This window comes from Apostichopus japonicus, chromosome 7, assembly GCF_037975245.1.
Source record: "Apostichopus japonicus isolate 1M-3 chromosome 7, ASM3797524v1, whole genome shotgun sequence".
NCBI lineage: Eukaryota > Metazoa > Echinodermata > Holothuroidea > Aspidochirotida > Stichopodidae > Apostichopus > Apostichopus japonicus.
Genome location: NC_092567.1, coordinates 15,809 through 39,806, shown reverse-complemented (window position 1 = coordinate 39,806; position 23,998 = coordinate 15,809). Strand labels below are relative to the sequence as shown.

At 39.1% G+C, this 23,998-nt stretch overlaps 1 protein-coding gene across 10 annotated transcripts in view; it reads left to right on the top strand.

Moving 5' to 3' along the window:
* LOC139970230 (ER membrane protein complex subunit 10-like) overlaps positions 1 to 22,758 on the top strand; it is a 69,603-nt gene extending 46,845 nt beyond the window's left edge. For 7 of the 10 annotated variants that reach the window (XM_071975871.1, XM_071975874.1, XM_071975876.1 and 4 more), the window contains 4 exons: positions 2,069 to 2,173; positions 6,779 to 6,966; positions 7,784 to 7,877; positions 19,014 to 22,758. In XM_071975871.1, coding sequence (XP_071831972.1) covers positions 2,069 to 2,173; positions 6,779 to 6,966; positions 7,784 to 7,877; positions 19,014 to 19,091 — 465 coding nt within the window. In that variant the 3' untranslated portion in view covers positions 19,092 to 22,758. The remainder of the gene's footprint in view (positions 1 to 2,068; positions 2,174 to 6,778; positions 6,967 to 7,783; positions 7,878 to 19,013) is intronic. The other 3 variants (XR_011794068.1, XR_011794067.1, XR_011794066.1) reach the window with 3 other exon arrangements.
* Positions 22,759 to 23,998: the final 1,240 nt, after the last annotated feature.

The window sequence follows — 23,998 nt, the reverse complement described above, 5'->3', positions numbered from 1 at the left end:
AGCACTTCGTTACTAATCGATCATTTCATTCAAGTTTATTAATAGCACTAATGTAAGCAATGGGTATGTTATCTCTTGTCCAGAAAGGGGAAAAAGTGGCAAAAAAACACATATTTGTAATTTATTCATTAACTGTGCATGTGAGAGTTTCATTAATACTTTCTTCAGTTTGTTACAGTGTTTTCTAAGGTAGATCAAGTCATCCACACTACAGTGTTTTCTAAGGTAGATCAAGTCATCCATTAGCATATGATGGCACACAAACAGCAGAAATGTTAAAAATGTAGTGTTAACAATATAGTGTCACCTCCGAAACATTAATTTACAGTTTAATTCAAATTTAACATAATTAATAAAGGACCTTTTAAAAGATATTATCATACTGGATGCTACACCTCTACAGAAAAAATATGAGTTTTAGCCAAGGAAGATGTTTATTGGATAAGTAGAGATCAAATTTCCAACTAACCTGTTTCGGAGGTGACAAGGTGTTTCGGAGGTGACGCATGTTAACGGAAAGTTAAGAATCTCCCAGAAATTAAAACGACTTGTCATGTTGTCACAACTTTTACTCAAATATTACGTTAGGGGGTGAGGTATATTTTAATAAGTTCAAAATGGCTATACTATTGTTTACATAAATCTTGGGCTGAAGAATGCTTTGTTTCAGAGGTGACGGAAAAGTTAACAGAAAAGTTAACATTAAATTTGAAATTTACCCATTTTTTATAAGAATTCCAAATGAAAAATATTTAAGGGCCCAGATATTAGACACACTAGTTATTGTAATAATGCAACCTTACTTAACAAAATTTACACTGCTTAACTAGAACTTAGTTGCAGTCAAACTTAGGTACCAATTGTTAACAGAAAATGTCACCTCCGAAACGACAAAATCTAGCCACCGATCCTTGTAGAAGGAAAGGAAGGAAACCTGGGGAACACAATTGCATTTCAGCTTGGACACTTGTTGATAATATCAACCAAATAAGAACTGGAAAATACCTTCCACCAAAAAGTACAGGCTCTGACAAAAACAGTGTAGTTGAGAGTGTACGGCTGAACTAGCATATTTTAAGCATATTTATGGCCACCAAACCCACCTGAAGAAACCGAGAAAGTTCGTTAAGCTACCCAAGGTAGACTTCACTTAGGATGGTCAAATGGCAAAAAATCTAAGAATTCTGGTATTTGGTCACTGAGTTACAAAGCAATAAGTGCCAATATTGAAAGTTACTCCACTGATTGTGAAAATGACCCTATATGAGAGGCGAAGGCATATGAGGCGAAGGTATGTGAGGCAAAGGCATATGTGAGGCGAAGGCATATGTGAGGCAAAGGCATATGAGAGGCGAAGGCATATGTGAGGCGAAGGCATATGTAAGGCGAAGGCATATGTGAGGCGAAGGCATATGTAAGGCGAAGGCATATATGTGAGGCGAAAGCATATGTGAGGCGAAGGCATATGTGAGGCGAAGGCATATGTGAGGCGAAGGCATATATGTGAGGCGAAAGCATATGTGAGGCGAAGGCATATGTGAGGCGAAGGCATATGAGAGGCGAAGGCATATGTGAAGCGAAGGCATATGTGAGGCGAAGGCATATGAGAGGCGAAGGCATATGTGAGGCGAAGGCATATATGTGAGGCAAAAGCATATGTGAGGCGAAGGCATATGTGAGGCGAAGGCATATGAGAGGCGAAGGCATATGTGAGGCGAAGGCATATATGTGAGGCGAAAGCATATGTGAGGCGAAGGCATATGTGAGGCGAAGGCATATGAGAGGCGAAGGCATATGTGAAGCGAAGGCATATGTAAGGCGAAGGCATATATGTGAGGCGAAAGCATATGTGAGGCGAAGGCATATGTGAGGCGAAGGCATATGAGAGGTGAAGGCATATGTGAGGCGAAGGCATATGTAAGGCGAAGGCATGTGAGGCGAAGGCATACAGTATTCTCGTATTTGAAAGTGGCAGCAATTTGACTCTTTGTTTCATTCTTTTTTAAAGAATTTCAATTTAATACGATGATTAGATACCACTTAAAATATATTTTTTTGTATTTGACAGGAGCTAGCAACAAGCGGTGGGTATTACAGAACTAGAGTACCAACTCAGCTGCTGTCACTACAGACCTCTGAAGATATAGACTATGTATCAAGCTATATGAAAGCAGTAAGTTACTAGCTCACAGATATAGACTATGTATCAAGCTATATGAAAGCAGTAAGTTACTAGCTCACAGATATAGACTATGTATCAAGCTATGAAAGCAGTAAGTTACTAGCTCACTGATATATGCTATGTATCAAGCTATATGAAAGCAGTAAGTTACTAGCTCACAGATATAGACTATGTATCAAGCTATATGAAAGCAGTAAGTTACTAGCTCACAGATATAGACTATGTATCAAGCTATATGAAAGCAGTAAGTTACTAGCTCACAGATATAGACTATGTATCAAGCTATATGAAAGCAGTAATTTACTAGCTCACAGATATAGACTATGTATCAAGCTATATGAAAGCAGTAAGTTACTAGCTCACAGATATAGACTATGTATCAAGCTATATGAAAGCAGTAAGTTACTAGCTCACAGATATAGACTATGTATCAAGTTATATGAAAGCAGTAAGTTACTAGCTCACAGATATAGACTATGTATCAAGCTATATGAAAGCAGTAAGTTACTAGCTCACAGATATAGACTATGTATCAAGTTATATGAAAGCAGTAAGTTACTAGCTCACAGATATAGACTATGTATCAAGCTATATGAAAGCAGTAAGTTACTAGCTCACAGATATAGACTATGTATCAAGCTATATGAAAGCAGTAAGTTACTAGCTCACAGATATAGACTATGTATCAAGCTATATGAAAGCAGTAAGTTACTAGCTCACAGATATAGACTATGTATCAAGCTATATGAAAGCAGTAAGTTACTAGCTCACTGATATAGACTATGTATCAAGCTATATGAAAGCAGTAAGTTACTAGCTCACAGATATAGACTATGTATCAAGCTATATGAAAGCAGTAAGTTACTAGCTCACAGATATAGACTATGTATCAAGCTATGAAAGCAGTAAGTTACTAGCTCACTGATATATGCTATGAATCAAGCTATATGAAAGCAGTAAGTTACTAGCTCACAGATATAGACTATGTATCAAGCTATATGAAAGCAGTAAGTTACTAGCTCACAGATATAGACTATGTATCAAGCTATATGAAAGCAGTAAGTTACTAGCTCACAGATATAGACTATGTATCAAGCTATATGAAAGCAGTAAGTTACTAGCTCACAGATATAGACTATGTATCAAGCTATATGAAAGCAGTAAGTTACTAGCTCACAGATATAGACTATGTATCAAGCTATATGAAAGCAGTAAGTTACTAGCTCACAGATATAGACTTTGTATCAAGCTATATGAAAGCAGTAAGTTACTAGCTCACAGATATAGACTATGTATCAAGCTATATGAAAGCAGTAAGTTACTAGCTCACAGATATAGACTATGTATCAAGCTATATGAAAGCAGTAAGTTACTAGCTCACAGATATAGACTATGTATCAAGCTATATGAAAGCAGTAAGTTACTAGCTCACAGATATAGACTATGTATCAAGCTATATGAAAGCAGTAAGTTACTAGCTCACAGATATAGACTATGTATCAAGCTATATGAAAGCAGTAAGTTACTAGCTCACAGATATAGACTATGTATCAAGCTATATGAAAGCAGTAAGTTACTAGCTCACAGATATAGACTATGTATCAAGCTATATGAAAGCAGTAAGTTACTAGCTCACAGATATAGACTATGTATCAAGTTATATGAAAGCAGTAAGTTACTAGCTCACAGATATAGACTATGTATCAAGCTATATGAAAGCAGTAAGTTACTAGCTCACAGATATAGACTATGTATCAAGCTATATGAAAGCAGTAAGTTACTAGCTCACTGATATAGACTATGTATCAAGCTATATGAAAGCAGTAAGTTACTAGCTCACAGATATAGACTATGTATCAAGCTATATGAAAGCAGTAAGTTACTAGCTCACAGATATAGACTATGTATCAAGCTATGAAAGCAGTAAGTTACTAGCTCACAGATATAGACTATGTATCAAGCTATATGAAAGCAGTAAGTTACTAGCTCACAGATATAGACTATGTATCAAGCTATATGAAAGCAGTAAGTTACTAGCTCACTGATATAGACTATGTATCAAGCTATGAAAGCAGTAAGTTACTAGCTCACAGATATAGACTATGTATCAAGCTATATGAAAGCAGTAAGTTACTAGCTCACAGATATAGACTATGTATCAAGCTATGAAAGCAGTAAGTTACTAGCTCACAGATATAGACTATGTATCAAGCTATATGAAAGCAGTAAGTTGGATTACTAGCTCACAGAAAAACCTTTGATTTTTGTTAAAGCTCCAAATGTATGTTACACTCTCTATTTGTCTCCCCCCCCCCCAATTTTTGTTTATTGCTATTATTTCTCTTTAGTTTAAGGAGGAAATTCACTGAAGGGCTTGGTAGATATTATGTGACTGGGTCAGTCTAAGTTACCCGTTAGGTGACAGTTTTAGGTTGTGTAGTGAGCTAAAGGTTAACATTATTGCCCAAATTTAACAAACTTGTTTCAAAATGACATTCTTTGATATGCTGTCTTCACAATTTATTTAATGGAATTTAATAATTAGTAGTCTAAAATTGGACAATTATTTCTTTCACTGAGGAAAAATAGCTTAATTATGTAGCAATAAATCCAAGTAATTGAATAATTAGTAGTCTATAATTGGACAATTATTTCTCTCACCGAGGGAAAATGGTTTAATAATGTAGCAGTAAATTCAAGTAATTGAATAATAAGTAGTCTATAATTGGACAATTATTGCGCTCACTGAGGGAAAATGGTTTGAATGTAGCAGTAAATTCAAGGAATTGAATAATTAGTAGTCTATAAATAGACAGTTATTTCTCTCACTGAGGGAAAATGGTTTAATAATGTAGCAGTAAATTCAAGGAATTGAAAAATTAGTAGTCTATAAATAGACAGTTATTTCTCTCACTGAGGGAAAATGGTTTAATAATGTAGCAGTAAATTCAAGGAATTGAAAAATTAGTAGTCTATAAATAGACAGTTATTTCTCTCACTGAGGGAAAATGGTTTGAATGTAGCAGTAAATTCAAGGAATTGAATAATTAGTAGTCTATAAATAGACAGTTATTTCTCTCACTGAGGGAAAATGGTTTAATAATGTAGCAGTAAATTCAAGGAATTGAAAAATTAGTAGTCTATAAATAGACAGTTATTTCTCTCACTGAGGGAAAATGGTTTAATAATGTAGCAGTAAATTCAAGGAATTGAATAATTAGTAGTCTATAAATAGACAGTTATTTCTCTCACTGAGGAAAAATAGCTTAATTATGTAGCAATAAATCCAAGTAATTGAATAATTAGTAGTCTATAAATAGACAATTATTTCTCTCACCGAGGGAAAATGTTTTAATAATGTAGCAGTAAATTCAAGGAATTGAATAATTAGTAGTCTATAAATAGACAGTTATTTCTCTCACTGAGGAAAAATAGCTTAATTATGTAGCAATAAATCCAAGTAATTGAATAATTAGTAGTCTATAAATAGACAATTATTTCTCTCACCGAGGGAAAATGTTTTAATAATGTAGCAGTAAATCCAAGTAATTGAATAATTAGTAGTCTATAAATAGACAGTTATTTCTCTCACCGAGGGAAAATGGTTTAATAATGTAGCAGTAAATCCAAGTAATTGAATAATTGTCTATATATTTGTCTATATATATTTTTGTCTATTGTCTATATATTGTCTATTGTCTATATATATTTGTCTGTATAATTGTCTATAATTGAAAATAGTCTATAATTGGACAATTATTTGGCTCACTGAGGGAAAATGGTTTAAATGTAGCATTAAATGCAAGTAATTGAATAATTAGTAGTCTATAATTGGACAATTATTGCGCTCACTGAGGGAAAATGTTTTAATAATGTAGCAGTAAATTCAAGGAATTGAAAAATTAGTAGTCTCTAATTGGACAATTATTTGGCTCACTGAGGGAAAATGGTTTAAATGTAGCAGTAAATTGTGCTTTTGAGTGTAAGTGACCATTTCTAGACATTCGAATTCGTTTCTTGACAATTAGTTAATGGCCTTACTTTGATAATATCCAATGGTATTGCAATATACTTTAGTGTGGTATATTACATTATAATCAGGAAACAATATCTAGTATGCCTTGGCAAAGTGCTACATATGCAAATCGCTGTTCAAGTGCAAAGATGTATGAATAGTCATGGTTTGGGTACATTTACAGGAATCATAATATTTTAAGTATAGAGCCGTTGATGGACAAAATTGGAAGTTTAAATTAAACCCTATTATATTATTCTTATTGACTTTAATGTTTGTGTGGACAAGGACCATGGTCCATGTACCCAATGTTGCATATGTATATTAGTTTGCTCTTTTCTATATCTTCATACATACATATCTTCCCAGTCACTTTTCAATTATTCATTCACTTTTTATATAATATTTATAGTTAGCCAGCAGCCACTATGTGGTAGAATGTTGCCTCCAGAAAGTCTCATGGAATAGTTCTCCATTTGTAATTGATAAGTTTCCATAAATGAGAACAAAGAACATATCACATTCTGTAGTGTCTGCAAGCTATTCAGGGATTACATATTAACAATTTTGATTTCTTGCAGTGTTCGTTACTGGAATCTAACATGTCAGACGATATCACAATTCATGCAGATCAATCTGGACACGTACTTGGCATCTCCATCCTACCAGTCAAAGGAACATGTACTAAATCCATTGACGAGATAACAGTCATGGATCTACAGACATTTAATACAACAGTCACACTGTCCCTGGTCATACCTGGACCTGTGTAAGTATCAAAGAATGTATGACATGTCAATGTTCATGGATGTACAGACATTTAATACAACAGTCACACTGTCCCTGGTCATACCTGGACCTGTGTAAGTATCAAAGAATGTACATGTGACATGTTCATATTAAATCAGTCAATGTTCATGGATGTACAGACATTTAATACAACAGTCACACTGTCCCTGGTCATACCTGGACCTGTGTAAGTATCAAAGAATGTTCATGTGACATGTTCATATTAAATCAGTCAATGTTCATGGATGTACAGACATTTAATACAACAGTCACACTGTCCCTGGTCATACCTGGACTCCTTTCCTCTCCCTCTCTTTTCTCCCCTTTACTCCTATCTCATCTCCTCCACTCTTCTCCACCTTTCCTCCCCTCTCATCTCCTCCACTCTTCTCCCCTTTCCTCCCCTCTCCTTTCCTCTCCCTCTCTTTTCTCTCCCTCTCTTTTCTCTCCTTTACTCCTATCTCATCTCCTCCCCTCTCCTCCCTTTTTCTCCCCTCTCCTTTCCTCTCAGCTCATCTCACCTCCTCTCGTTTCTTTTGTTTTGTCACAACGTACAAAGTATATATTAATTAATATGTAATTTTCATTTCTTCTTCTTCCCTCTTCCCCTCCTCTTCCCTCTCCTCCCCTTTCCTCCCTTCTCCTCCCGTCTCCTCCCTTCTCCTCCACTTTCCTTTCATCTCACCTCTCTTCTCTCCCATTCAGTTATTGTGTAGTTCGGCTGTTTTCTCTGGACTATGTATTTTTTTGTTTTTTGTTTCATTGATAAAATTAAATTTCATGTCTTCCTACTGCAGACCTGACACCCAAGCATACCTTGATAAAATTGAAGAAGAGAAAATGCAGAAAAAAGCGAATGGAACGGATAACCGATCTTTCTTTGCTAAATATGTAAGATTTAAAACCATAATTGCATGAATAAAACCAATGTTAACAATATATGTTTTTGTATTAATGAAGCATGGCACTATGTTTATAGATGTAAACATGTTTTATGAAGGTACAGAACACATAGTCATTGAAGATGCGGCCAAGAACTGTTTAACAAATAAACCCGGCAAACTATGCCATAGTTTACTATGCCATAGTTAACTATGCCATAGTTTACTGGACAGTGTATGTTGTACGGCATATGTAATTATCCTACAAGACTCTAGTCATTGATGATTGTGACAAGTTGATTTGTCATCAATGACCTTAAAAAACTTCGTTGTTAATTAGCTCAACACATCCCCATTGGACACTACACTGCCATTGGGTATTAATATGCCATGTATGGTTACAGCAGAGTGGATTCTCCTCCACTCTGTATTAATATGCCATGTGTGGTTACAGCAGAGTAGATTCTCCTCCACTCTGTATTAATATGCCATGTATGGTTACAGCAGAGTGGATTCTCCTCCACTCTGTATTAATATGCCATGTATGGTTACAGCAGAGTGGATTCTCCTCCACTCTGTATTAATATGCCATGTATGGTTACAGCAGAGTGGATTCTCCTCCACTCTGTATTAATATGCCATGTATGGTTACAGCAGAGTGGATTCTCCTCCACTCTGTATTAATATGCCATGTATGGTTACAGCAGAGTGGATTCTCCTCCACTCTGTATTAATATGCCATGTGTGGTTACAGCAGAGTGGATTCTCCTCCACTCTGTATTAATATGCCATGTATGGTTACAGCAAAGTGGATTCTCCTCCACTCTGTATTAATATGCCATGAATGGTTACAGCAGAGTGGATTCTCCTCCACTCTGTATTAATATGCCATGTGTGGTTACAGCAGAGTAGATTCTCCTCCACTCTGTATTAATATGCCATGTATGGTTACAGCAGAGTGGATTCTCCTCCACTCTGTATTAATATGCCATGTATGGTTACAGCAGAGTGGATTCTCCTCCACTCTGTATTAATATGCCATGTATGGTTACAGCAGAGTGGATTCTCCTCCACTCTGTATTAATATGCCATGTATGGTTACAGCAGAGTGGATTCTCCTCCACTCTGTATTAATATGCCATGTATGGTTACAGCAGAGTGGATTCTCCTGCACTCTGTATTAATATGCCATGTATGGTTACAGCAGAGTGGATTCTCCTGCACTCTGTATTAATATGCCATGTATGGTTACAGCAGAGTGGATTCTCCTGCACTCTGTATTAATATGCCATGTGTGGTTACAGCAGAGTGGATTCTCCTCCACTCTGTATTAATATGCCATGTATGGTTACAGCAGAGTGGATTCTCCTCCACTCTGTATTAATATGCCATGTATGGTTACAGCAGAGTGGATTCTCCTCCACTCTGTATTAATATGCCATGTGTGGTTACAGCAGAGTGGATTCTCCTCCACTCTGTATTAATATGCCATGTATGGTTACAGCAGAGTAGATTCTCCTCCACTCTGTATTAATATGCCATGTATGGTTACAGCAGAGTGGATTCTCCTCCACTCTGTATTAATATGCCATGTATGGTTACAGCAGAGTGGATTCTCCTCCACTCTGTATTAATATGCCATGTATGGTTACAGCAGAGTGGATTCTCCTCCACTCTGTATTAATATGCCATGTATGGTTACAGCAGAGTAGATTCTCCTCCACTCTGTATTAATATGCCATGTATGGTTACAGCAGAGTGGATTCTCCTCCACTCTGTATTAATATGCCATGTATGGTTACAGCAGAGTGGATTCTCCTCCACTCTGTATTAATATGCCATGTATGGTTACAGCAGAGTGGATTCTCCTCCACTCTGTATTAATATGCCATGTATGGTTACAGCAGAGTGGATTCTCCTCCACTCTGTATTAATATGCCATGTATGGTTACAGCAGAGTGGATTCTCCTCCACTCTGTATTAATATGCCATGTATGGTTACAGCAGAGTAGATTCTCCTCCACTCTGTATTAATATGCCATGTATGGTTACAGCAGAGTGGATTCTCCTCCACTCTGTATTAATATGACATGTATGGTTACAGCAGAGTGGATTCTCCTCCACTCTGTATTAATATGCCATGTATGGTTACAGCAGAGTGGATTCTCCTCCACTCTGTATTAATATGCCATGTATGGTTACAGCAGAGTAGATTCTCCTCCACTCTGTATTAATATGCCATGTATGGTTACAGCAGAGTGGATTCTCCTCCACTCTGTATTAATATGCCATGTATGGTTACAGCAGAGTAGATTCTCCTCCACTCTGTATTAATATGCCATGTATGGTTACAGCAGAGTGGATTCTCCTCCACTCTGTATTAATATGCCATGTATGGTTACAGCAGAGTGGATTCTCCTCCACTCTGTATTAATATGCCATGTATGGTTACAGCAGAGTAGATTCTCCTCCACTCTGTATTAATATGCCATGTATGGTTACAGCAGAGTGGATTCTCCTCCACTCTGTATTAATATGCCATGTATGGTTACAGCAGAGTGGATTCTCCTCCACTCTGTATTAATATGCCATGTATGGTTACAGCAGAGTGGATTCTCCTCCACTCTGTATTAATATGCCATGTATGGTTACAGCAGAGTGGATTCTCCTCCACTCTGTATTAATATGCCATGTATGGTTACAGCAGAGTAGATTCTCCTCCACTCTGTATTAATATGCCATGTATGGTTACAGCAGAGTGGATTCTCCTCCACTCTGTATTAATATGCCATGTATGGTTACAGCAGAGTAGATTCTCCTCCACTCTGTATTAATATGCCATGTATGGTTACAGCAGAGTGGATTCTCCTCCACTCTGTATTAATATGCCATGTATGGTTACAGCAGAGTGGATTCTCCTCCACTCTGTATTAATATGCCATGTATGGTTACAGCAGAGTGGATTCTCCTCCACTCTGTATTAATATGCCATGTGTGGTTACAGCAGAGTGGATTCTCCTCCACTCTGTATTAATATGCCATGTATGGTTACAGCAGAGTAGATTCTCCTCCACTCTGTATTAATATGCCATGTATGGTTACAGCAGAGTGGATTCTCCTCCACTCTGTATTAATATGCCATGTATGGTTACAGCAGAGTGGATTCTCCTCCACTCTGTATTAATATGCCATGTATGGTTACAGCAGAGTGGATTCTCCTCCACTCTGTATTAATATGCCATGTATGGTTACAGCAGAGTAGATTCTCCTCCACTCTGTATTAATATGCCATGTATGGTTACAGCAGAGTGGATTCTCCTCCACTCTGTATTAATATGCCATGTATGGTTACAGCAGAGTGGATTCTCCTCCACTCTGTATTAATATGCCATGTATGGTTACAGCAGAGTGGATTCTCCTCCACTCTGTATTAATATGCCATGTATGGTTACAGCAGAGTGGATTCTCCTCCACTCTGTATTAATATGCCATGTATGGTTACAGCAGAGTGGATTCTCCTCCACTCTGTATTAATATGCCATGTATGGTTACAGCAGAGTAGATTCTCCTCCACTCTGTATTAATATGCCATGTATGGTTACAGCAGAGTGGATTCTCCTCCACTCTGTATTAATATGACATGTATGGTTACAGCAGAGTGGATTCTCCTCCACTCTGTATTAATATGCCATGTATGGTTACAGCAGAGTGGATTCTCCTCCACTCTGTATTAATATGCCATGTATGGTTACAGCAGAGTAGATTCTCCTCCACTCTGTATTAATATGCCATGTATGGTTACAGCAGAGTGGATTCTCCTCCACTCTGTATTAATATGCCATGTATGGTTACAGCAGAGTAGATTCTCCTCCACTCTGTATTAATATGCCATGTATGGTTACAGCAGAGTGGATTCTCCTCCACTCTGTATTAATATGCCATGTATGGTTACAGCAGAGTGGATTCTCCTCCACTCTGTATTAATATGCCATGTATGGTTACAGCAGAGTAGATTCTCCTCCACTCTGTATTAATATGCCATGTATGGTTACAGCAGAGTGGATTCTCCTCCACTCTGTATTAATATGCCATGTATGGTTACAGCAGAGTGGATTCTCCTCCACTCTGTATTAATATGCCATGTATGGTTACAGCAGAGTGGATTCTCCTCCACTCTGTATTAATATGCCATGTATGGTTACAGCAGAGTGGATTCTCCTCCACTCTGTATTAATATGCCATGTATGGTTACAGCAGAGTAGATTCTCCTCCACTCTGTATTAATATGCCATGTATGGTTACAGCAGAGTGGATTCTCCTCCACTCTGTATTAATATGCCATGTATGGTTACAGCAGAGTAGATTCTCCTCCACTCTGTATTAATATGCCATGTATGGTTACAGCAGAGTGGATTCTCCTCCACTCTGTATTAATATGCCATGTATGGTTACAGCAGAGTGGATTCTCCTGCACTCTGTATTAATATGCCATGTATGGTTACAGCAGAGTGGATTCTCCTGCACTCTGTATTAATATGCCATGTATGGTTACAGCAGAGTGGATTCTCCTGCACTCTGTATTAATATGCCATGTGTGGTTACAGCAGAGTGGATTCTCCTGCACTCTGTATTAATATGCCATGTGTGGTTACAGCAGAGTGGATTCTCCTGCACTCTGTATTAATATGCCATGTATGGTTACAGCAGAGTGGATTCTCCTCCACTCTGTATTAAATATGACATGTATGGTTACAGCAGAGTGGATTCTCCTCCACTCTGTATTAAATATGCCATGTGTGGTTACAGCAGAGTGGATTCTCCTCCACTCTGTATTAATATGCCATGCATGGTTACAGCAGAGTGGATTCTCCTCCACTCTGTATTAATATGCCATGTATGGTTACAGCAGAGTGGATTCTCCTCCACTCTGTATTAATATGCCATGTGTGGTTACAGCAGAGTGGATTCTCCTGCACTCTATATTAATATGCCATGTATGGTTACAGCAGAGTGGATTCTCCTCCACTCTGTATTAATATGCCATGTGTGGTTACAGCAGAGTGGATTCTCCTGCACTCTGTATTAATATGCCATGTAGTGAGGTGGCTTAGCAACAATTTTGGGGCTTAACGTTACCGGCCGGACAAAAGTACCAAATTTGGCATGGAGTTTCTTTTCGACCTATCTATCGATTTTATCCGTGGAACCCACTTTATCGGTTCCGATTTTTCAAGATGGCGGCCAAAATCCAAGATGGCCGCCAGAAAAAAGGAAATGTCATATATCTGGCTGTAAAAATCGGAGATGAACAAATGAGGGGTCAATTCAGGTGTTTCCGGGATCACTAAAACAGATGATGATCATGGCATGTTGCTTGAGTAACCCACTTCCAAGATGGCGGCCAAAATCCAAGATGGCCGCCAGAAAAAAAGGAAATGTCATATATCTGGCTGTAAAAATCGGAGATGAACAAATGAGGGGTCAACTAAGGTTTTCCGAGCTCACTGAAACAGATGATGGTCATGGTATGTTGCTTGGGCCACCCACTTCCAAGATGGCGGCCAGAATCCAAGATGGCCCCCTGGAAAAAAAGGAAATTTCATATTATATATATATATATTATATTATAGATATTATATTATATATATATTATATATATATATTATAATCCCCAGACCCCTGTGCCCTTTTCTGATCGGGACCATCAAACCTTCCGTCCTCAAACGTGTAAATGAAACCGGGCTAGCACCCTGACTATATGTTATGGCTGGTATTCTAATTGTGTCACTTTGGTTCAGGAAGCCACTTAGGACTTATTGTGGAACTTTGAGGTGTGATCGACCATGGATAGACACTGTCGCAAAGCCCGTTATTGTATGGGAGTTACGAGTGTCATGTAAGACTGATTACATTGAGTCAACTATATAATAGGGTAACTTGAGGGAAAACCGACCAGATGTGAATACCGACTCATTGAGGGATTTTGTACGACTGTGCACCCTTCATAAACACAACGTCAATTGTGCGAACAACACACGCTAAGTCAGGTCACTAGTTATCTGAGGTATTTAGGTCGTTCTTTTCGAACCTGTACTCCAGGGCTGTTTTTAGCGAGGATCTCCGGGAAGACTTGTTGTCTGGTATAGACAACCCCCCCCCCCCCCCTTCATAAACACAACGTCAATTCTGCGAACAACACACGCTAAGTCGGGTCACTAGTCATCTGAGGTCAACAAATAACACTAATAACTAAAACAACAACAACAATAACAACCAATAACACCAATAATGAAGGCACACCAACCGGACAAAGGGACACTCCAGCAAAAGGTATTGCATAGTCCTGATGGCTTTACAGCCCTTACAGGGACAAATCCCATAACCTAATCGCCACCTGACTAGGCGAAATGGTTAGTGATGAGGACCCCATGTGCAATCCTCCTCGCCAAGTCCAGGAGACGGCTATCTAGTGACTTACAACACACAGACTGCCACACACCTGGAGAGATGATGGTTTGGCAAGCCGAGGGGGCCACGTTCAGCAGAACATCTGGCCCACCCTCCTCTTTGATTCTATTAAGTGAGTCACCAATCTTAGTATACACCCCCGAAGCCGGTTGTTGGAAAAGGATCCGGGCCAGTAGTGGCGAAAAAGAAAACCACCCCAGAACCTAACAAAAAGGCAAACGGCAAAGGGATTCTCAAACGCAACGAAAAAACCTTTCAAAAGGAGAAAGCGCAGTTAAGATGGTAGGTGTACCAAACCATGCCCACCCGCTCAAGGGGGTCTTTTACAGAACGGTCCTTTTGAGAAAGTTTGGTTTGCACTTTCCCTTAATGAAATAAAAAATGATCCTCTCCAATCGCACCAAGGCATAATCTGGTGCAGCGATCACCGTACCAGGATACCAACGGAGAAGAACAATAAAACGATTGACAACTTACCTTCCCAGGGAGGGAGAGTCACCTCCGATTGAATGTGTTGAGCCTTGCCTCCACCTGATCAGCCTTCTCGGCCCAAGTGGTGGCCTCCGGGGCACCATAACCTAGCCAGATACCGATTACCCTGATCATGACATCCGACCAAGTAGCATCGAACGGGAGGGATTGGCCACGCCAACCTCCTGAACGCAGCCCTTTGGTCTTGGACTTGTTAAGTCTGGCACCAGAAGCCTCTTGGAAGGTGGCCAAAACCTTCGATGAAGGCTTGAAGGAGACGAGGTCCGACACAATACAAGTGACGTCATCGGCATATTGCACGCATTTAACTCTAGCCCCACCCGGTACATTGAAAGGCCGAAATCCCAAGCATCTGTCCAGCGAGGTACTGAGCGTTTCGCTGAAGAGAACATACAACAACGGGGAGAGGGGACAAACCTGACGGACTCCCCTTCGAACCGGGAAGGGACCAGAAGTAAATTCGTTAATTAAATTCGTTAAGTAAATTCGAGTTCAATCCGAAGGACTCGCACAGCGCAAGTCTAGAGAGGACCTACAATATCCGGCATCACATCCGCTAAGCGATTTCCTAATGCTTTGGCCAGGATTTTGTAGTTCCGATTTAACAGCGTTATTGCACACCTATTAGGGTCTAAAGGGTCTCCCGACTTTGGGAGGAGAACAATATTTCCAGCCCTCTGTGTTTGGCTCATGTAATTCAATTGGAAAGCGGTAGCGAACACGTCTCTAAAGTCCCCACCGAGAACCTCCCAGAAGGTCCTATAGAACTCAGCAGGGAGGCCATCGGGACCGGGGGCTTTCCCTTCTTCATCGCTGCTACCGCTGTCCAGAGCTCACCAACGGAGGGATTCGAACCCAAGCTATCGTTTTACTATGAGGGGGGGGGCCTTGGCTATACCAGACAACAAGTCTTCCTGGAGATCCTCGCTAACAGTAGCCCTGGAGTACAGGTTCGAAAAGACTACTTTAATACCTCAGATGACTAGTGACCTGACTTAGCGTGTGTTGTTCGCACAATTGACGTTGTGTTTATGAAGGGTGCACAATCGTACAAAATCTCTCAATGAGTCGGTATTCACATCTAGTCGGTTTTCCCTCAGGTTACCCTATTATATAGTTGACTCAATGTAATCAGTCTTACATGACACTCGTAACTCCCATATAAGAACGGGCTTTGCGACAGTGTCTATCCACGGTCGATCACACCTCAAAGTTCCACAATAAGTCCTAAGTGGCTTCCTGAACCAAAGTGACACAATTAGAATACCAGCCATAACATATAGTCAGGGTGCTAGCCCGGTTTCATTTACACGTTTGAGGACGGAAGGTTTGATGGTCCCGATCAGAAAGGGCACAGGGGTCTGGGGAATGAATATATATGAAATTTCCTTTTTTTCCAGGGGGCCATCTTGGATTCTGGCCGCCATCTTGGAAGTGGGTGGCCCAAACAATATACCGTGACCATCATCTGTTTCAGTGAGCCCGGAAACACCTTAGTTGACCCCTCATTTGTTCATCTCCGATTTTTACAGCCAGATATATGACATTTCCTTTTTTTCTGGCGGCCATCTTGGATTTTGGCCACCATCTTGGAAGTGGGTTACTCAAGCAACATGCCATGATCATCATCTGTTTCAGTGGCCCCGGAAACACCTGAATTGACCCCTCATTTGTTCATCTCCGATTTTTACAGCCAGATATATGACATTTCCTTTTGTTTTCTGGCGGCCATCTTGGATTTTGGCCGCCATCTTGAAAAATCGGAACCGATAAAGTGGGTTCCACGGATAAAATCGATAGATAGGTCGAAAAGAAACTCCATGCCAAATTTGGTACTTTTGTCCGGCCGGTAACGTTAAAGTTGCTAAGCCACCTGACTAATGTATGGTTACAGCAGAGTGGATTCTCCTCCACTCTGTATTAATATGCCATGTATGGTTACAGCAGAGGGAAATTTTTAGTGTCTTCCTCTTGTCGTCCCACAACCAGGTCTTTGATGTTTTTCGAACAGCAAATGTGGTTGTCCCAAAAATTGTCAACAAAGAATGATCATTATCTACACTCTATTAGATGTGTAGGCTTGGTCAATAAAACACTATCATAACTCCCCTTTATCAAGTTGATCTCACTGTATTTATAGATGTGTAGGTTTGGTCAATACAACACTATTAAAACTCCCCTTTATCAAGTTGATCTCACTGTATCAGATGTGAAGGTTTGTTCAATACAACACTATTAAAACTCCCCTTTATCAAGTTGATCTCACTGTATTAGATGTGTAGGTTTGGTCAATACAACACTATTAAAACTCCCCTTTATCAAGTTGATCTCACTGTATCAGATGTGAAGGTTTGTTCAATACAACACTATTAAAACTCCCCTTTATCAAGTTGATCTCACTGTATTAGATGTGTAGGTTTGGTCAATACAACACTATTAAAACTCCCCTTTATCAAGTTGATCTCACTGTATCAGATGTGAAGGTTTGGTCAATAAAACACTATTAAAACTCCCCTTTATGAAGTTGATCTAACTGTATCAGATGTGTAGGTTTGGTCAATAAAACACTATTAAAACTCCCCTTTATCAAGTTGATCTCACTGTATTTATAGATGTGTAGGTTTGGTCAATACAACACTATAAAACTCCCCTTTATCAAGTTGATCTCACTGTATCAGATGTGTAGGTTTGGTCAATAAAACACTATTAAAACTCCCCTTTATGAAGTTGATCTAACTGTATCAGATGTGTAGGTTTGGTCAATAAAACACTATTAAAACTCCCCTTCAAGTTGATCTTACTGTATTAGATGTGAAGGTTTGGTCAATAAAACAGTATTAAAACTCCCCTTTATCAAGTTGATCTCACTGTATTAGATGTGTAGGTTTGGTCAATAAAACACTATTAGAACTCCCCTTCAAGTTGATCTAACTGTATCAGATGTGTTGGTTTGGTCAATAAAACACTATTAAAACTCCCCTTCTTCAAGTTGATGTAACTGTAATTATAGATGTGTAGGTTTGTTCAATACAACATTATTGAAACTCCCATTTATCAAGTTGATCTTACTGTATCAGATGTGTAGGTTTGTTCAATGCAACACTATTAAAACTCCCCTTTATCAAGTTGATCTCACTGTATCAGATGTGTAGGTTTGGTCAATAAAACACTATTAAAACTCCCCTTTATCAAGTTGATCTTACTGTATCAGATGTGTAGGTTTGGTCAATAAAACACTATCAAAACTCCCCTTCTTCAAGTTGATCTAACTGTATCAGATGTGTAGGTTTGGTCAATAAAACACTATTAAAACTCCCCTTTATCAAGTTGATCTCACTGTATTAGATGTGTAGGTTTGGTCAATAAAACACTGTTAAAACTCCCCTTTATCAAGTTGATCTTACTGTATTAGATGTGTAAGTTTGTTCAATACAACACTATTGAAACTCCCCTTCTTCAAGTTGATCTAACTGTATTAGATGTGTAGGTTTGGTCAATAAAACACTATTAAAAGTCCCCTTTATCAAGTTGATCTCACTGTATTAGATGTGTAGGTTTGGTCAATAAAACACTGTTAAAACTCCCCTTTATCAAGTTGATCTTACTGTATTAGATGTGTAGGTTTGTTCAATACAACACTATTGAAACTCCCCTTCTTCAAGTTGATCTAACTGTATTAGATGTGTAGGTTTGGTCAATAAAACACTATTAAAAGTCCCCTTTATCAAGTTGATCTTACTGTATTAGATGTGTAGGTTTGTTCAATACAACACTATTGAAACTCCCCTTCTTCAAGTTGATCTAATTGTATTAGATGTGTAGGTTTGTTCAATACAACACTATTGAAACTCCCCTTCTTCAAGTGGACCTAAGGTAATAGAGGTCTATACCAATTGATCATTATTTGGGTGTATTATTTGTTTACAATTCCAGCTGAATTTGACGTAACCAACAAGTCATCTGCCAGACAAACTTCAAATCTTGGCTTGTGGTTGTCTCAACAGATATTTGGTTGTCTCGGACGACAACTTAACATTTGACTTGGGTTATAGCTTCATGTGTACAAACAAATGTATCTTGCCCTTGCTTGACGGAAAATTTATTAGTAATGGCTCTAAAGGACAACATGATATTGCAGTTAGAATTCAGTAATTGTTATCTAATGTTTCTTTGTTTCACTCTGCAGTGGATGTACATTGTTCCAGTGGTTCTATTTTTAATGCTATCCGGAGGCCAAGAACAGGGCAGAGGCGGTGGTAGCTGAGAGGATGGATCAGGGATGCAGAAGAAGCAATAATTGATATGGTTGTATGGCTAAGAACACCAGCAATTCTCACTACAGTACACATATGAAAAACCTTAATGCATTTGTGAAGTTTCTACTAATGAAAAGCATCATTAGGTCTGGCAATGAATGATAAATAGGCAAAAGTAATAATCCCAAATTAGTAACGTGCCATGCCAAAATCATGTTGGTGAGAAGGCTGCAGTATCCAAGCTGCAAATGGCATAATCTTTTGATTCACACATTGTTAATAATGATTGATCTGTTGTTTCACACAGTTTGTAACATTGATTAATATTTTGTTTCACACATCGTTTGATACTGTTTGATCCTAGCCTGATGCTTATGATTTTAATCTTTCGGTGCACGTTGTTAGTAATGATTGATCTGTTGCTTCAAACATTGTTTAATATTAATTGATCCTAGCCTGATGCTGAGAAGGCTGCAGTATCCAAGCTGCATTGTTGAATATTGATTAATCTGTTTCACACATTGTTAATATTGATTAATCTTTTGTTTTACACATTGTTTAATAATGATTAATCTTTTGTTTCACACATTGTTTAATAATGATTTCTCTTTTGTGTCACACAGTGTTTAATATTGATCAATCTGTTGTTTCACACACTGTTGAACCCTTTTGTTTCTTAAGCTGCTTCATGTTTTCTTTTTGACATGTTGTTTGGCATGGACACATCTGAAATGCTGCACAATTTATGGTGTTTGCCTTTTGACTTCTATATATCAATGTGTTGTTATGGATACTTTATCACAAAGTGACACCAAAGACCAAGTATCACTCTGAATTTAAATTACAACGGTGTGTTCTGTGAGACAACAAGACCCTGCAGCGTACTGTACTGGTGTTAATGTAGTCTTTCTTATATAAAATATTGACACAATTTCTTTTTTCGTGTGAATAATACTATGGAAGAAAGCCATCTTTAGAGGCCCTTTTGTTTTAAAAACTGGATTATGTAATTGTTGAAATTGAAGATCACTTGTATGAGATCATCTCATTTTGAGTGATCACAGAAGAGATGTGTTTGGTAGACTGGCTGATATTGAAAATCCTAGCACTTGTGTTCAGTTAATGTACTATAAATACTGGAAGTAAATGTTCTTTGGGAGACCATAACAGTTTAACTTCTCTGCCTCTTCTTCAGTGTTATAAATTTGGTTGATTGTTTCTTTTTGTAAAATATGTGGTGCGAGCAGTGTAGTGGACCCTTGATATCATTTATGATCATATTTATGAATATATATATAGCATGTGTGAATATGTTATCCTTCAGCATTAGATCTCTCCACAATGAGTTTAATGAGAGTGGCTGTTTAAGGTGGATGGTAAAAATAGTCAATCATAAGCTTTAACTTCATTCTCAGTGCATTTATATAGACAATCAGGGAGGGTTTTGCTCACATGCCAGAGAAGAGGGTATAGGAAAGTGGAGGGGTATGTTTCAGTCACTCACTTTTTCAACTCCACAGAAGTGTGAAATCTTCCAGTTGAATCATATTGTTGTAGCAAAAGGAGTGCCACACAAACATTGTTTCATTTAGCTCATACTGCACCTAGTTTATATTTTTCTTCCTGAACATTTGACAGAAATTGTAATGATACAGAAACAAATATTTTATAGTGAGAACCTTTGTATGGTACAGGGATTAGAAAATCTTTGTGAGTTGACTGGGTATCATTTTTCAATTTGACTAGATTTATTTCATCCTGATGGCTTATGTTGTTTCTCTAAAAGCGAAATTATATGACACTGTTTTAAGCACCATTGCTCACCCATCAGGTATATTTAACCCTAAGTTACTCTATACAGGGTAAAACCTTCATTGGAAGCATTGTATACTTATGGCGACTGCAACAAGCTGAACCTTGAGTTTGGTACTTTCTTCAGTGACTTCAGCTGTATTCCTTTGATATGCTTGCTCATTTAAGAATAAGAGCACCGAAGACCAAATCTGCTGTATGTTAGGGCAGCTGGATGAATCTAGAATTGATGATCTGTGTTAATATCCATTTGGTTTAGATAACATGCTAGTCCTACAGTCCTGACAGTCCTACAGGTCCTGACAGTTCTACAGGACAGTCCTACAGGACAGTCCTACAGGTCCTACAGTCCTGACAGTCCTACATGACAGTCCTACAGTTCCTACATGACAGTCCTACAGTTCCTACAGGACAGTCAGTCCTACAGGACAGTCCTACAGGACAGTCCTACAGGACAGTCCTACAGGACAGTCCTACAGGACAGTCCTACAGGACAGTCCTACAGGACAGTCCTACAGGACAGTCCTACAGGACAGTCCTACATTCCTGACAGTCCTACAGGACAGTCCTACAGGGCAGTCCTGACAGTCCTACAGGACAGTCCTGACAGTTCTACAGGACACTCCTACAGGACAGTCCTACAGGTCCTACAGTCCTAACAGTCCTACAGGACAGTCCTGACAGTTCTACAGGACAGTCCTACAGGACAGTCCTACAGGACAGTCCTGACAGTCCTACAGGGTTGACAAAGATTTGTTTTCTTTCATATTGCAGTGGGTTACATGCCACTTTTCAGCATGAACAGGTAGGGCTGATGTCTTTAATGATATTGGTATGGTAACGTGCTATAGCTCTTATATTCATATTGGTATCAGTTACACACTACACTATCTATATAAGTATTTGTGGCATAAGTTATATCCTAGTTGATTTATTTGCATGAATTAAATAAAGTATATATACATGATAATTTACTTAGGTGGGAGGTTCTTAACATCCAAAATAAAGTTTGCATAGTGCTAACTTTCTATATTTCCTGTCCATTTTTTAATGTACACTTAATGTAGAAGGGAAAAGACTTATTCAATAGTGCTTCTTTGTAGTTGTTTATTATTGAATGCTTTTTGATGGTGCAATCCACTTAATATGCATCAGTGAATTACTAGTGTTGCATTCTACAAACCATTGGCAAACACTCCATTAAATGGACTGAAACTGTAAGCAATATCAGACCTGTTTATAACCTTTTAGTGTTCTGGTTATTTTATCCAATGCCTTGAAAAATTTGCAAGACTAACAAATACATAAGCAGAGATGGTAACTGAATCTCTGTGACGTAGTTTGGTGAGCTTAAAACTGGTGCTATCTGGCTGAAAGTTGGTAGGCTGAGGCCAAAATGAGGTTTAGACAATGATTAGAACTAAGTTATTCTGAATGTTGAGCTCATTGTCTCCATGTTTAAACTTGCTGATACCTGACCTGCCAACTAATCGGAAATGAACAACTTGGTGAATTTGACTAAAATATGGAGAATTGTGTAAACTTCAGCAAACAGAAGCTGTAGAAAGTACAAAGAAACTGTTTTTGGTTAAGTTGTTACCAGGTAACAGCAATTGCAGCAATAACGTTATTGCTGCATAACACCGTGGCATATGAAATAATTTTCATACCTATTCGAAGTTTGATATTTTCCATCTTCCTAGCACTGGCAAATGCATACTAGTGGGTCATTCTGATCGCAGGTGAGAAAAATTAAGAGCCCAACGGCCACTATGGTTCCTTGCTTATTGGAATATGAAAGCGTTGTATGTCATCACCAAATATAATCTTTTTGCTGAAATTGTACCAGCTTTTAACCCACAACGTTATTCCAAGTTTGGATATAATATGATTTTTGGCCGTGCCCTTCAATGTCTTGTTTGACCCAATTTTCATACGATCTGTCATCTTTAAAGGGCTGTATCTCTTGCAGGTGGGTGTTTCGTAAACTATGTCATGAATCTTATTCATCTTGACACCACAGGGAGCTACCCCTGTGAATGACCAGTCCTAACCCCCCCCCCTCCCTGAGTTTGTGGTAAAGTCTTGAAAATAACCCTGTGAAGGTACCATTGGCTACTTTTTTCTCAGAGACCGGTCAGCCCCTTTTGAGGAGCCCCCACCCTCCCGGGAAACAATTGCCAGCCAATATTAGTTCTGAAACCTGTCGGTTGGATCCCCGGGAGCTACCCTTATAAGTAACGGAGCCGTGGTCTCCTCCTGTGAGGCTCAACAGGCCCTCAAATTTGGGCCCTGGCATGCTGCATATGTACTTATTTTACGACAAAGTGACCAAAGGCCCCCCTTTTGATGGCTTCTCATACTACACTGGGGTGTTTCCCTGGCCTACCAATGGTATGGTGTTTAGTAGACACCCACAGGTATGTGCACAGTGAATTTAAAGTTCGAGGTCAACTCCCTGTGGCTTAGAGTGACTTGTTTTAGTCCGATGCCGTTAGGACCACGATGTTTTCACGTCCTCTCGATTCAAGTTTTACATTCTATGGGCCTGGAAACCAGTATGGGCATTGGATCGCCGCAAATTTTATGGTTATAAATAAGACATGACAGAAATGTTGGCCCCTAGGACCCAAAACACGTCACGCTCTCGAGCGCAACCAACCGCGCCACGACAGCAGCTGATAGAATCTATGTTCGTTTCTAATACTTAAAGTTCCAGAGACCGTATTAGATCGCTGCAAAAGCAAACTGCCGTGGCCGGGTCTCGAGCCCAGGACCCAAAACACGTCACGCTCTCGAGCGCAACCAACCGCGCCACGACAGCAGCTGATATAAATCTATGTTCGTTCCTAATACTTAAAGTTCCAGAGACCGTATAAGATCGCTGCAAAAGCAAACTGCAGTGGCCGGGTCTCGAGCCCAGGACCCAAAACACGTCACGCTCTCGAGCGCAACCAACCGCGCCACGACAGCAGCTGATATAAATCTATGTTCGTTCCTAATACTTAAAGTTCCAGAGACCGTATAAGATCGCTGCAAAAGCAAACTGCAGTGGCCGGGTCTCGAGCCCAGGACCCAAAAACACGTCACGCTCTCGAGCGCA